We start from the raw sequence: 14,083 nt of genomic DNA, 5'->3' as shown, positions 1-14,083 counted from the left end.
CATAGAGCAAATATAGATGAGCTAATCAGTGAGTTACATGCAATTTGAAGTATCTTAGATATTATTTATGTATTCAGCTATCAGCACTCATTGAATACATGTGTGCTATGATATGCCTTTTCTCTCCTCAAGTTACGTGTGAATGAGAATAAATTATTGGAAAGGAAGAAAAGAATTCACAAACAATTTATTAGTGATAGCAAATTATTTCCAATAAACTTGGTGTTGTCTACTCATCTCCATGCATTAGAAACTCATTTGAAAGCTACTAGCTAAGTTGATACAGGTCAAGTCACTTTTTTTTTTTATTTGAAGGCCAGAGAAGTGAAGTTCCTTTATCATATTTCTGTGACCATCCCATATTCCTTAATAACAAAGTTAATGTTTTCTCCCTGCTAGAAAATCTGCCTGAAAATCCTACAAAGTTCTCCATTTCCTCAAAGTGTGGAGCCTCTCTTTGCAATGTCATTAAGTCAGCATTTGGAACCCTGTTAAACTCTGCACAGTCCCCGTGGATACCCAATCAATCCTCCCCGATGGTGGCTGTCAATTTGTGTGGGTGCCATAGCCTCAGCTTGTATTGTCTGAGGCTCCTGGGCACCATGCATTGCCTTCATGTGTGATTATTGAAGAATCAGCTTTATATTTTTCACCATCGTGAAACTCGGCACACTGTGGGTCATCTGAGTACAACGGAAAGGACTCTTGTATTTTGGCACTTGACAAATCTAGGAACAGGTTTAGCTCTGCCACTTAACAGATGAGCAATGGTGGCCAAATTATTTAACGCCTCTGATCCTGTTTCCTCCCTTTAAACTGGGAAAAATGATGTCTTCTTTCTCAGAGGGTGAGTATAAGGATTAAGATAGTGCTATACAAATGTTTGGCACAGTGTCTTGTACACAGTGATTACTTGGAAAACATTAATCATTCCTAGTACTTTAGGAAAATAATCTTACTTTTCATTTTAACAGCTGGCACCGGGATTCCTATTTAGAGAGTTATTCTTTGTTTAAATTGCTTCTTATGGAGCATAAGTTCCAGAGTTAGAGAGTGGAAGGACATGGGGAAATGAGACAGGGAAACTACATAGTTGAGCAACAGAAGTTAAAGGATAAAGCAACCACCACAAGGACAAGAAAACAAAACAAACAAAAATTTAAGGATAAAGAAGGAAAGAGAGCAAGATTTGTCTACATGGTAGGGTGCCAGAGGTTTTAGGAGGTGGAGTGTCTAGTGTTAAATTCTGGGGTTTTGTCTCGTTGCAAGTCAGTAACTTATGTTTTTCCAAACCTCCAGTGACTCGAGTTAATGTTCTTGTTTGCTTGTGTTGTTTGTAGGTTTGCTTCCATAGTGCAAACTGCGGTGAAGGGGATGGATTTTATGACTGGGACAGCCTTGAGCAGAGGAGAATGAACAGGTGCTGAAGGAAAGATACATGCAAGATTGAGAGTTTTGCGAGAGAAGTAAGTAGGGCCTAAAAGGAAGTATGAAAAGGAGTCTCTGAGGAAGCAAAGAATCTTAAGGGACAATGGAACAGGGGCTTAACCCTTGTACAGGGGTTTTATCTTTATTATAATTAAAAGAATAGACTTGCCTCAAAGAACCTATAGTCCAGAATATTTTAAACTAGATAAAATACTAAAACTTAGAAAAGTATAATAGGTCTCCAGTTCTTTATTTATAATTACAAAATAGAAAAAGTTCTGAAATTGTATTTTGTTTGGCACCAATACTTATTTAGTGGAAAAACCTGGTTTTACTTGCCATTAGGCTGCCTATTATCTCTACTTACTGATATAGTGGATACAGCCATAGAGTTTGCGAAAGATTTGTTAATGTGTTGGATTATGGTGTGCTGCCTAGATTCTGCTTGGTTTATGGGCCAACTATGTACGTATGACACATGTCCTTATGCAAAATTCTGAACTTTCAAACTCTCCTGCACTTCAGGGGTTGGATAAGAGATAGAAAAGACAAATTCAGAAAAAAAGAAATTAAATGAGTGGAATAGGGGATATTACCTTCCAGTGTATTTCTAAAGCTGAAATTGGCGGTTCTATCCATGAAACCCGTTTCATACTGGGTCAAACTCAGGCAAAATTCCACCTCAGCTGAGGAGGGCAGTCTTGGGGTCCTGGTTTTGTCATGGTTTCCAGGGTTGCGCAGTAATGGTCCCTCAGGAGTCCCATTGCACAGTACCTGGCGGCTGTTGTACTCCTCTGATCGGCTGCAGACGATCTGCACAAAACACCTTGATGTTAAAGTTGTCACCACCTCTAATTCAAAGTCAAAGGGGAAGGTAGGGAGGTTGAAATTCCTGGTTACCACATTTTTATTTCTAATCATAAGGAGATTAGTAATTTAAAGGAAATTACTGAAGAAAGCAGCTTTCTGAGGGTTGAAGAATAAACTATGAAAGTTAAAATCTAGAAAAGAATTGTAGTCTTGAATCCACCATTCAAGAAAATGTGTTAAATTCTCTAAGCCTTAGCTATCAAATGGGTATAAGAATGACTTTATATGATTGTTGTCAAATGTTTCAGGAAAAAACTAACTTGACAGGCACTTGGTAATTACTCGTTGTGTGACTTGACTAGTTTTATGCCCAGAAGAGCAGGTCTGGCCCAGAGTTTAGGTCTGTACCCTCTTTTATCTCTCTATATCTTTTCTGGCTGTAATAACCAATTCCATGGCTTACATGCCAACTATATGATCAGAACTCCCTAACTCCTACCTCCAGCCCAAAACAACTCCTCTGAACCCTGAACCTGTATGTTCATCTCCAACTTCAATTTTCAGTGTTATCTCACATGCATCTCAAATGTAACATTAAAAACCCCAAATTTGTTACTCCTCCTACATTTTCTATCTCACCAAACATCCTGCAACTCAAACCAGAAGCCCATGAATTATCATGTTAAGCCAAAAACTGATATTTACTATTTGTATTTTATTCTTTTTTGTCTTTCACATTGAAACCAGCAACTGATACTGTCAATTCTACCTCCAGAGGATATCTTGAATTTGACAGCCATTCTCCATTTGCTTAAAATTCTGTGATCCTACTGTAAAGCTCTGATAGGCTACACTTTTCTGGACAGTGCATGTGCCCCTTCATCTCATGCCCCTTTTTCTTCCATAAGAATACCCACGCCTTGCATCTGATATCCTACCTAATCTTCAAGGTCAAGGCAATATTTTGAAAAAAACAAAAACAAAAACAAAAACAAAAACCCACTGGAGATTCTGACTTACAAAAGTAATTCAAAAGGAACTGAATCTAAATATGAAGAAGTTTTAGACATCCTTCGCTGAAATATTTTGTTTATAGTTTTCTTTGTATGTATGTGGAACAGTGAACTATGATAAAAATTTGACTAAATAAGACAAATGTAGCCCTTTCAATAATTATAAAATAAAATTCTAAGGGGTTAATAATATCACATTATAATTTAATTGACAGAGTTATTTTGTAGTGGTATATACATTAATTCTTCATTTTAAAATCATTGATGCTTTAGATTCAATGAAAGCAAGTAACTAGGTAGCAAGATGCAACTAGGTAGCAAAATATAAGTGCAGGAGAACCTGTCCTGCCATCATTGACTATTCACAACAGGTACATTCTTCTATCAGAGACCTGTGTCCACTCAGTAGATAATATTTTTCTTTGTCAAACTTAAACTTTATTCACTGTAGTCTCCCTTGATTAAAAGAATTCAGTATCACCTCCCTTAAAAAATATGTAATCTCCATGAGGACAACTTTCTTCTTAAATTATTACTATTGTTGATTCTCAGAATCTAGGATATAAGCTCAATAAATATTTGATGAATGAATAAACAAATCAAGGGGGAAACCAATGTATCTTCAACTACAAACATGTATTGAACACACTTTTTTCATAGTCCTTTCATCGTTAACAACTTCTGTGCTAGAGATATTTACAAAAATATATCTTTTTTTAGTAAAAATATATTAAGGCCCTACTGTGTCCCAGACCATAAGGAAGACATCACTGTGCACATTTTTAAAAATTCTCACCTTGTTGGTTTATATGATTTTATCTCTATTTTAATTATGAGGAATCTAAGTCTTAGTGTGGAAAAATACACAAAAGGCTGCAGGATCTAAAGCCCTCTGTTATGGTTAATAAATTTATAGACAACAGGTAAGACTAATATTTTGCAAGAGAAAAGACTTCCTGGTCAGCTGTTTGCACCATAGTTAAAAATAATCAAGACAATCCTATCAGTCTCCTGGTCCCATGGGTTTGCAATTTATAGGAATGTCAAAGCAAATTAAATCACCATCAACTGAATGAGCCCTGTGCCCCAGGAGTGGCTGCTGCTGTGTTATGAGAAACACTTAGGGACGCTTTGAATTTTGGTCAGTAAAATAACATTTATGAGTTGAAAAGAATTGGGCTCTAAAATTGAGGTGGATGTGGGATTCAGTTCTGGTTCTACTACTTACTAGCAGTGTATCAATGAGTATGTTATTTAGACTTGCTAAATCTCAATTTTTCTCAACTATAATATGAAACAATAAATACATCTAACATTTTATAATATAAACATGTTTAATATATTGATAATATAATAAATAATAATATGAAATAACATAATTCTGACTCAACAAATGTCTGCTTCTAGTTTTCTTTATACTTCAACACATTCCATAATGCTTTTATTCATGTAATTAAGAATGAGAAGAGAAGAGTTAAGTTATTTTTCTAAGGCCATAGGATGTTTAGGGGCAGAGATAGAAAATTAATATGCATTCCTCTTATTCCAGAGCAATATCAGCTACATTTATTAGTACCTGTAAATGAATTAAGAATGTTTGAATAAAGCTAATATAACTTTTGTATGACATGTAATGTGTTGGATTCATTTATAGTGTCAATTAACTAGACATCATGGCAGGTATATAGAGGAGATCACTTTCATTTCTGTTTGAATAATAGAACATCTTATGATATTCTTGGTTAAATTGGATAGGTTTCAGTGGAACTATTTTTGCTGAAATGCCACCTGCCAAGTGACTAAGTGTTCAGATGACTGGATGTATTAGTAACAAGGAGGAAATCTACCTTGGTTCCAAAAATAATTTGAAAAACTTAACCTTAAATCATTGCCTTTCATTGATACAGAGGTGAAGCAGGGTAGGAGAAATTGTTGGCACTAACCTCATGATCATGTAGATCATAATCAGAAAGGCGTATTTCCCAGTATTGACTTCTTATTAGCTACATGACCTTGGACAAAATACTTAACTCTCTGAGTATCAAGGTTTTTCATTTGTGAAGGGGGATTATAACAACTTTCAATGAAGGATAAAAGAATCTAACACATGTAAAACCCTTAGTACATAGTACCAGGTATAGAGTGTTTAATAATAGCAGCTCTTATAATTTATTGAATACAAGACCATTGGGCAGACCACCAAAGTTTTTTTAACTCTGACTATATAATACTTGTTTAATATTCATTATTATAATAACTAACATTGGTATATCAAATAAGGATATATTGTAGTAGTAATTTCTACACATATAATTCAAAGAATAGGTTAGATACTAATTATTTTATGTTAACAGATTTCATCAAATCTCCTTACAATGCTGCTTTACAATATTATTTTAATTTTATTTTTAATTACATTTTATTGATTGTGCTCTTACAGTTGTCCTTATTTTTCCCTCTTTGCCCCCCACCACACCATACCCCCCACTCCCTCAGGCAATCCCCCCACCCTTATTCATGTTCATGGGTCATGTGTGTAGTAAATTCTTTGGCTACTGTACTTTACATCCTCATGGCTATTCTGTAACTATTTGTACTTCTTAATTTCTTCACCTCTCACCTACTCTCGCACACCCTCCCATCTCTATCTTTAAGCTTTGCCATTTTAATTATGATATGTCTAGGTGTGGGCCTCTTTGCATTCACCTTGTTTGGGACTCTCTATTATACTTCCTGAACTTGCATGTCTATCTCCTTCAGCAGATTAGGGAAGATTCCTTTAATTATTTTTTCAAATAGATTTCCAATTTCTTGCTCTTTCTCGTTTCCTTCTGGCACCCCTAAGAAGTGAATATTGGATTGTTTAAATTTGTCCCACAGGCTGCTTACACTATTCTCATTTTTTTGGATTCTCTTTTCTTCTTCTTGTTCTGATTGGTTGTTTTTTGCTTCCTTATGTTCCAAATCATTGATTTGATTCATCCACTCTACTGTTGTTTCCCTGTAACTTGTTCTTCATGTCAATTAGTGTGTCTTTCATTTCTAACTGGATATTTTTTATGCTTTTAAGGTCCTCACTAAGTTCCTTGAGCATATTTATAATCAATATTTTGAACTCTGCATCTGATAGATTGCTTATCTCCATTTTGTTTGGCTTTTTCTGGAGTTTGGATCTGTTCTTTCCTTCAGGCCATGATTCTTTGTCTCATCATTTTGGCAACTTCCCTGTGTTTGTTTCTGTGTATTAGGTAGAGCTGCTTTGACTCTGTGTCTTGGAAGTGTGGCCTAACGTAGTAGGTGTCTTATAGGGTCAAGTGGCACAGTCTCCCCTTACCCAGGCTGGATACTCAAGGTGTACCCTTCATGTGGGCTGAGTACACCATTCTCTTGTAGTTGCTGTTGGCAGATCAATGGAAGGGATTTACCCAGGCCAGGCAGCTGCAAGGACTGGTTGTGACCACTTACCACCAATCTCTACCCTCTGTGGAGGATCAACTGTGCAGGGGCAGAGTGGTGGCGCTCCAATGTCATCTGCAGCTGTTCACTGGGCATGCCAGACCTGGTGTTTCCTAGGTGGTACAGGCCAAGATCATCCTCAACCTGTGTTTTGCCTGAGGCCACTATGCCTGTGTTATGAAGCAATCTGAGGTGGCTGCTACTTGTACTGGGCTTGGAGATTCCCAGGCAAAGCCAAGGTGCGAATCTAGGTTGCTAGTTGCAGGCCTGAGGCTCACTGAGGCCAGCTGATGCTTGTTTGAGAGGATTTAGAAAGTCTGAATCATGAGCCAAGACCTGCCATTAATATGAAAAAGCAGCTTGGGCAGGCCTTAAAGCCAGTGGGCAGAAGGTCTGGGGATCTCCAAGGCAGGTCAAACAGTGTTAGGTAGGTTGATGGACTTTTAGATATGGCACCAGTCTACCGGCTCTGTTTGGGGGAGGGCCCAGAAAAGGGACAATATCCTCTGCTCACCTTGCTGCCATATACCTCAGTCACTGCATGCCACTGATGCCCCCCAATCTCCACCCTGGTCCCAGAGCCCAGAGGAGGTAAATCTGAATAAGTGAGACTATGTGTGGGTTCTTTAAGAGGAACTGCTTGAGGCTCTAAACGTTTCTTCCACTGACTCAGTCTCTGCTGGTTTTTGCAGCCAGAAGTTGTGGGGGCTTATCTTCCTGGCCCTGTAACCCTGAACTGGGGGGCTGGTATGGGGCTGGGACTCCTGGCTCCCAAGATATCCATCCTGAATTTTTATTTACCACACATGGATGTGGGACCTGCCCATTCTGTGTCTGAGCCCCTCCTACCAGTCTGGATGGATGTGGTTTCTTTAATTCTGTAGTTGTCAAGCTTCCATTCAACTTGACCTCTGTCTGTTCTGAGCAATAGTTGTTCTATATTTTAGTTGTAATTTTGTTGTGGTTGTGCAAAGAGGTGAGCCATGTCTGCGTATGCTGCCACCTTGTCCAGAAGTCTCCAGACCTGCTCTTAAAGACAGGTGCTTTGTACTAACCAAGGTCCTTCCCAGTCTCTTTTATTATTATTTTAATTTTAGAAAATGTATATCAGCGTAAATTCATCCAGAATCTTGTAGCTAAGTTATGAGTCTACTGAAACTCATGTTTATATGATCCAAAAGGTTACATTACCCTTTCCATTATATCCATCCACTATAATATTCTATTTTCTATTGCACTCAGTATTTCCATTAACACAGAAAACAAGCATATATGATAATTGCACCCCAGTTTTTTTGTTGTGTAGAAAAACCAAAGGTCAGAGAGTCTAAACAATTGTCCAGTATCATCTGGTAAATGCCAGTGGTCTTTAGACAATGATTTGTTCATTTTCTATTTCAATACAGGGGATTTATAACATATAATGGGAAAAAATCAAGTGTACCAAGTCAAATGAAAAAAAAGAGAAGAAACACGTATTCATGGAGGTGAACCTAGACAGCACTCTCTTAAATTTAAAGAAGTAGCAATTAACTACCAGTCATTAAAAGCTTTCAGAAGCAAAGATTCTTATTATGGCATTAAGCATTTTGCCTGGAAAAAAAAATGTAGAACATATGACATTCCATGGAATCTTTTTCATTAAAAAAAGGGAGAAGCTGTTATTTCATTGAGCTGTTGCCATGGTTACCTAAAACCCATGACTTTCTGCTAAAATGTGACTTTTTTTTCTTCCCACTGTTTGCTTCCATGTGATTTGCTTTTCACCTGATGAGTGAATTCCCTGGCAACATTTCCCTCATGTCTATCATCTAGGAAATTGTTTTTTCTCTTTTTTTCTCTCTATTTTGATTCATAATGACAGCTGTTCCCAATCTACCTTTTCTTCTATTGGCTAGCTTTTCTGCTGCTTGCATAACATTGAGTCTAATTGTGTTGAGCATAGGTATTTGTCCTTTAATATTAAGAACCCCCCATCTCCAAAAATAATGAACTGTTTTAATTAATGACAAACATGCTTTTCCTTGAAAAGGTTTGGCACAAAACAAACAATAAATGAACAAACATACAAAAAAAAGATGTGAATTCTGAATATAAACTTTCTAAGAAACTAATATTAAGTACCTGATTGGTAATATATTATTTTATTTAATAGAAAACTTTATCATTAAATATTATTAATCACTTTAAGTAACACTCAGATATGCTTGATCTTTTTTATTATGTGGTCCATTTTTTACAGGCACACACATACATATAGAAGCTCAGAGAGAACTCTACAGAATGTCTTCTTTCAGACTGCAAGTTTCCTGCTTATAATGGCATTGTTGTATCCTTAGCCTTAGGTATCTAATGTTATAAAGAAGTACCATGTAAGGTTCCAGAAATCCAGCCATGCAGAGTTTCATTTTTAATGTTTGTTAGCATTGGAATTAATATTTCTATAAGTTTTAATTGTGTTCCATTCAACATATATTTGTAAAGCCCATTCCATGTATATATCATAGTCCTAGGCTCTGTGGATACAAAAATACATAAGAAGGGAGTTAGGGTTAATTCTACTTGAGTAGTAGATGTGGAATAATTTTATTATAATATGAATGAAAAGGACTACATCAGTGTATCTGCCCCAGTTGTCTGTGCAATTGAATTTTAAGGCAGTTAAAATGACTACAAGTCAAATTTTACACCCATAAGTTAGTGGCTTATTTGATCCCTTCAGAGTCTAACTGGCTCCTTATAAATAGGGAACAACATGGTTGACTTGAAATAGCCTTGGAGTCAGAGGAACTGGGTTTTAGTCTTCAACTGTGTGACCTTGGACAAATCATTCTAGCTTTGGGGCCTCCCTATTTTTCCTTTATAAAATGTGGGCACTATACTAGATACTACTGAAGGGTCTATTAGTCTCAGAGTTCCAAATGCTATGAATCTTTAAAACCTCTATTTTTGTGTCAAGTAAAAAATAACTGAAATCAAGTGGAAAATGTAGGCTTTATGTCAAAGGGGCTATCTAACTGATTTGGAAGGTATTAGTGAGTATGGAAGATATGTGATTTCATCTCATACAAAATAGTCTAGTTCTTTATTTGAGTGTTCAATGCAGGCAAAGGCATTTAACCAAGTGGTTTGTTTATTGCAGAACCTGAGTTCATAAATTAGAAGAGATACCAAAACAGTCTCATATTCATTAAATCAGTGATTTTCAGTGCTAGCTGCACATTAGAATCACATGAGAAGATTTTAAAATGCAGATGACTATACTTCACAGTGGACAAACTGAGTATGATTTTCCGGTAGAAGTTAGATGGGAGCCCATGCAATTGTTTTGGGATTTTCATTTTGCTTTGTTTTTTAAAGCTCCCTAAATAATTTAGATGCTGAGAACTACTGAATTAAATTAATCTAAACAATTGATCTTAATTTTTAAGAGTCTGTAAGAAGAGATGTTGTGTGAAGGAATGGAAACAGCCAAATAAAGTTGGTTTTCACTGTCACTTCATGAAGTGACACCACACACAGTAGGTGAATGCAACTGTTTATTCATCTTACCTTCCTTATTTAAACTATTGTTCACTTGGTTTTTGTCAATGGTCTTTGTCCACCCTACTTCCTACTTTCATTTGTAATGCCAGTTACTACACAGCAGTTTAAATATAGAACTACATCGAACCTAATGTTATAACAATTTAGTCTAGTACTTACCGATTAGACTCAATAATTTTTATATAGAAATAAAATTGGCCATAATAATAAAGGAACAAAAGGAAGAACTTTCCACTAAATAGCTAATAAGTGATTCAAATATAATTACAAATATAATTCAGGTATCACCAAGTAGCATACATCTCATGTAATTAAATATCAATTAGTATCTCTCTATTAAGCTTCAGTGTGGGTATTATAACTTTTTTGGGTCAAGTGAAGCTGTATAGTTAAGGAAAGCATTATAACTGACTGGGAACCCCACATCCAAGCATAGCAGTATTTTAAGCAGTAACAGAGGTTGTGAGAGTTAGATGAGAGTTGGGTACTTATAGATTAAGGCAGGAGGATCTGAAGTCTTATTGAAATAGATTTTTCTCAGCACCTTTTTTCTAGCCTTAGCTGCACAAGTACACTCATTAATCTTGGTAAATAGCTGACATTAGTGATACCACTTTTCAATGAGCATCAATCGGCTCCATTCGGAAGGCTGAAGAGATTAGTTTGTTAAGGGCAGGGGAGGCAAAGGGGACAGGGGGGAAGTCATCCACATTCCAAAACTTCAGTGTAAAGTGCAAATATAAGATTCTTCCCATCTTATTTAAATAATGGGATTAGTTCCATAAAGCACTGCTGTAATGCAAATGTTTGGAATACAAACAGAAATGCATTCCTTCTATCTTGTGGTTTAAAATGATATGTAATTAAAAATATATTTCTTTGCTTACCTTTTGCCCCTAAACCAGAGTAAAAAATTCAGAAGAGGAGAAATATAAATTAAATTTTAGAATAGCAATCCCTTATCTTGTACCTCTAAAGTGTGCATACTTTAGAGGGAAAAGAGCTAATTTGTTTTGCAGCCTAAGGAAGAAAGTGAGACAGAATGGCCATATCTTTTGGCTAAAAACATCTAGCTGCCATGTCCTTGGAAATTGTTTTGGGTGATCATGAAGGCGAACTGTCAGATAAAAAAATCCTATCTCTGCTACTAACTAGCTCTGTGATCATGTACAAGTTACCTACTATCTTTATACCTCAGTTATTTAATTTTTGAAATGGGGAATAGTTAGTAAAACTATTAAACTAGTTAATGCACAAAAATGCAACAGGGTTTCCCATATGCTAAATGCTCAAAAAATGTTAGCTGTTTCTGTTATTTGCGTATTTGGGCCTCAGGATTCTCATATAGTTTTAAAAAAGGTTTATCTAAAGAATATTCCCCAAATTTTCCTGATGGTAATAATCACCAGAGACATTTAGTAAATAATGCTTCCCCAGGACCTTCCATTAAAGATTCGAATCAATGGGTATGGGATTGGGCCAGGAATTAGTACTTTTAATATGTGCTTTGTATGAATTTTTGCTGTGCAAAAAATTCTGGAAACACTGGCATAGATCATTTATTTATTTAATCATCTAAATATTCATTCATCGATTCTTTTAATAAATAATAAGCCCTTACCATTTGCAGGTCACCGTCTTAGGTGCTGAAGGATACAGTGATGAACCAAATATTCTATTTATTAGAGTCTGGGAACCTAGCAGAAGATATCAGACAAACAAGCACACAAATATCTATGTAACTACAATTTTGAAGTGTGCTCTGGTAAAGAGAAAATAGAAAAATACAAGGTATGTTGAGAGCTTTGAATAGGGGACCTTTTCTACTCCTGGCAGAAGAAATGGGGAGGGAGACTTACTCAGACCTGCCGAAGAAGAGATTACTAAGATTCTTTTATGTCTCGATACCATGTGTTCAGCACACCTTACCTGCCAAGAGGAGAAGAAGGATGCTGGGCTGAGGAGGTTGGGATTTGCTGGGTTGCGCCCTCCCATGTATTCATCCGTGCAAACGTCACAGTTTTTAGCATCTCTCCAATCCCAGTAAGGAATGGTGAAGTTCTCATCCTCTGTCAGCTCCTGGATTTCTCGTTCCCACAGCAACAAGAAGGCTCTGTGCCAAGGCAGGAAACCCGGTGCTTCATGAGCAAAATCAATGTCTTTCCAGATTTCAGACCCCCCAAGCAATGTATCCCTTGACACATAATAGTGCATCCAGACAAAGAGGTCATAAATGTTGATGTCACTAAACATGGGTGTTGACCCATTATTCATTTGGCCATAGGTACCTGTGGGGATGACGTAGTCTGGACTGGTTGTACGCTTTGCTAAAGTGAGGTAAGCAAGAAATTTGTTCTTCTCTGGAACACTCAAATCGAAGATGTTTTTTCTCACCAAAAGTCGTCTCTCTGTGCAGTTTGGTCCCCAAAAGCCAAACTTGCAACTTCCACAGTTGAATCCCATGAAGTTGCCAGAGCACTGGCAGGTCCTGTTATAAAAGACAGAAGGCCAGGACTCCCGGTCATCCACCCCTGTGAATGGGAATTGAGGCCCAAGGGGTGCATTGGACAGAACAATGTCCTGACAGGAGCCCCTGCCTGAAAGCTGGCCACAGGGACTCCCGTCACCCCTCCATGGTGGGCAGCATTCCTTCTCCCTCAGGTCCTCGGAGGACACACAGGCTCTAGGGAAATGGCCATCGGAGGTCTGGAGACTCCACAGCAGGCAGTACAACACGGCCAGGAACATTCTTCCCTTAGTCCTTACAAGGTCTGTTTGAGCTGGGTAATCAGGCCACACACTTCTCTTCCAGCTACTCCTGCAGTGACTATCACATGTTTTGGCTAAGTCCTATATAATACCACTCCCACCTCCAGCATCAAACACTCTGTCTTTATCCTAAGCTTTCATCTTCTGAAAACCGCATGACTGACTTTTCGTTGGAGTTGGCATGTACCCCGCAAGTGGGATAGGCCTGAGAAACACTATTCACCATTAATAGTTTCTTCTGGTTAGGATAATAATAAATAGTATGATTAATAATAATGCCTGATCTATGTAAAACCCAGTTAATTGACTATGATTAATGATGATTTTAATTTGAAAACAAGAAGCAGTGTCAGTAATAGAGCTGGTCTTATAAAGAAAGCTCCGGAAGTATTAGAGATTGTAGATATAAGGTAGATGTTCCTCAGAGACCGTAAATAGGTCACAGCATTTTCAGAAGTAAGCTTTGCAAAAGAGGACCCTTTTCAGAGCCCAAAGATTATTTCTCATATCTGAATATATTAGAGCTTATTCATTTTGTATAAAGTATCAGAAGAAAAAAAATTTTTTTTCTGCTACTCTTCCCTGATTATCTTGATGCATTTGGCTGCTTGCTAGCTCTCTAAACACTCATTTTCTGACTATTCCTAAGGATAAATCACTTTGATAGCTTATCTGCCTTATTTTGGGGACTTTTACTAGTTAATATCCCAAAGGAAACTTTTTTTCTTGTTAATGCTGTAGCCATTGCAAAGTTTTCAGTTTAGTAAGTGACTGAATGAGGATTATTGTATTTATTCAACAAATATTTATTGATCATATGAATTCTTTCAAGGATTCTTTCTCCATGTGTATAGTGACCTAGATAAATTAAAATACATGAATAAAAGCATAATTTTACACTTACACTAATTTTCAAATGAGTAGTACAGATAATAAATACATGAGACTTTTAATGGAGGGATATCTCATCAACTGAGGATCCTTGAAACAATTGCACAGTTTTTTACAATAGCATTGAAATTTTATTTAGGGAGTGCCTTGAATAAAAACATTATATGGTG

The 14,083-nt window shown here is 36.9% G+C and overlaps 1 protein-coding gene across 1 annotated transcript in view; it reads right to left on the bottom strand.

Annotated features, from left to right (window-relative positions):
- The window catches only part of TYR (tyrosinase), a 92,442-nt gene extending 79,237 nt beyond the window's left edge, over positions 1 to 13,205 (bottom strand). The window contains exons 1-2 of the mRNA XM_054576172.1: positions 12,183 to 13,205; positions 2,025 to 2,241 (exon numbers count right to left, since the gene is read on the bottom strand). Coding sequence (XP_054432147.1) covers positions 2,025 to 2,241; positions 12,183 to 13,001 — 1,036 coding nt within the window. The 5' untranslated portion in view covers positions 13,002 to 13,205. The remainder of the gene's footprint in view (positions 1 to 2,024; positions 2,242 to 12,182) is intronic.
- Between the last annotated feature and the right edge of the window lie 878 nt (positions 13,206 to 14,083).

This window comes from Pteronotus mesoamericanus, unplaced genomic scaffold, assembly GCF_021234165.1.
Source record: "Pteronotus mesoamericanus isolate MK-2021 breed Mesoamerican mustached bat unplaced genomic scaffold, CSHL_Meso_final contig_33, whole genome shotgun sequence".
Taxonomy (NCBI): domain Eukaryota; kingdom Metazoa; phylum Chordata; class Mammalia; order Chiroptera; family Mormoopidae; genus Pteronotus; species Pteronotus mesoamericanus.
The sequence above is the reverse complement of the archived record's forward strand: the minus strand, read 5'-3'. Positions and strand labels throughout refer to the sequence as shown.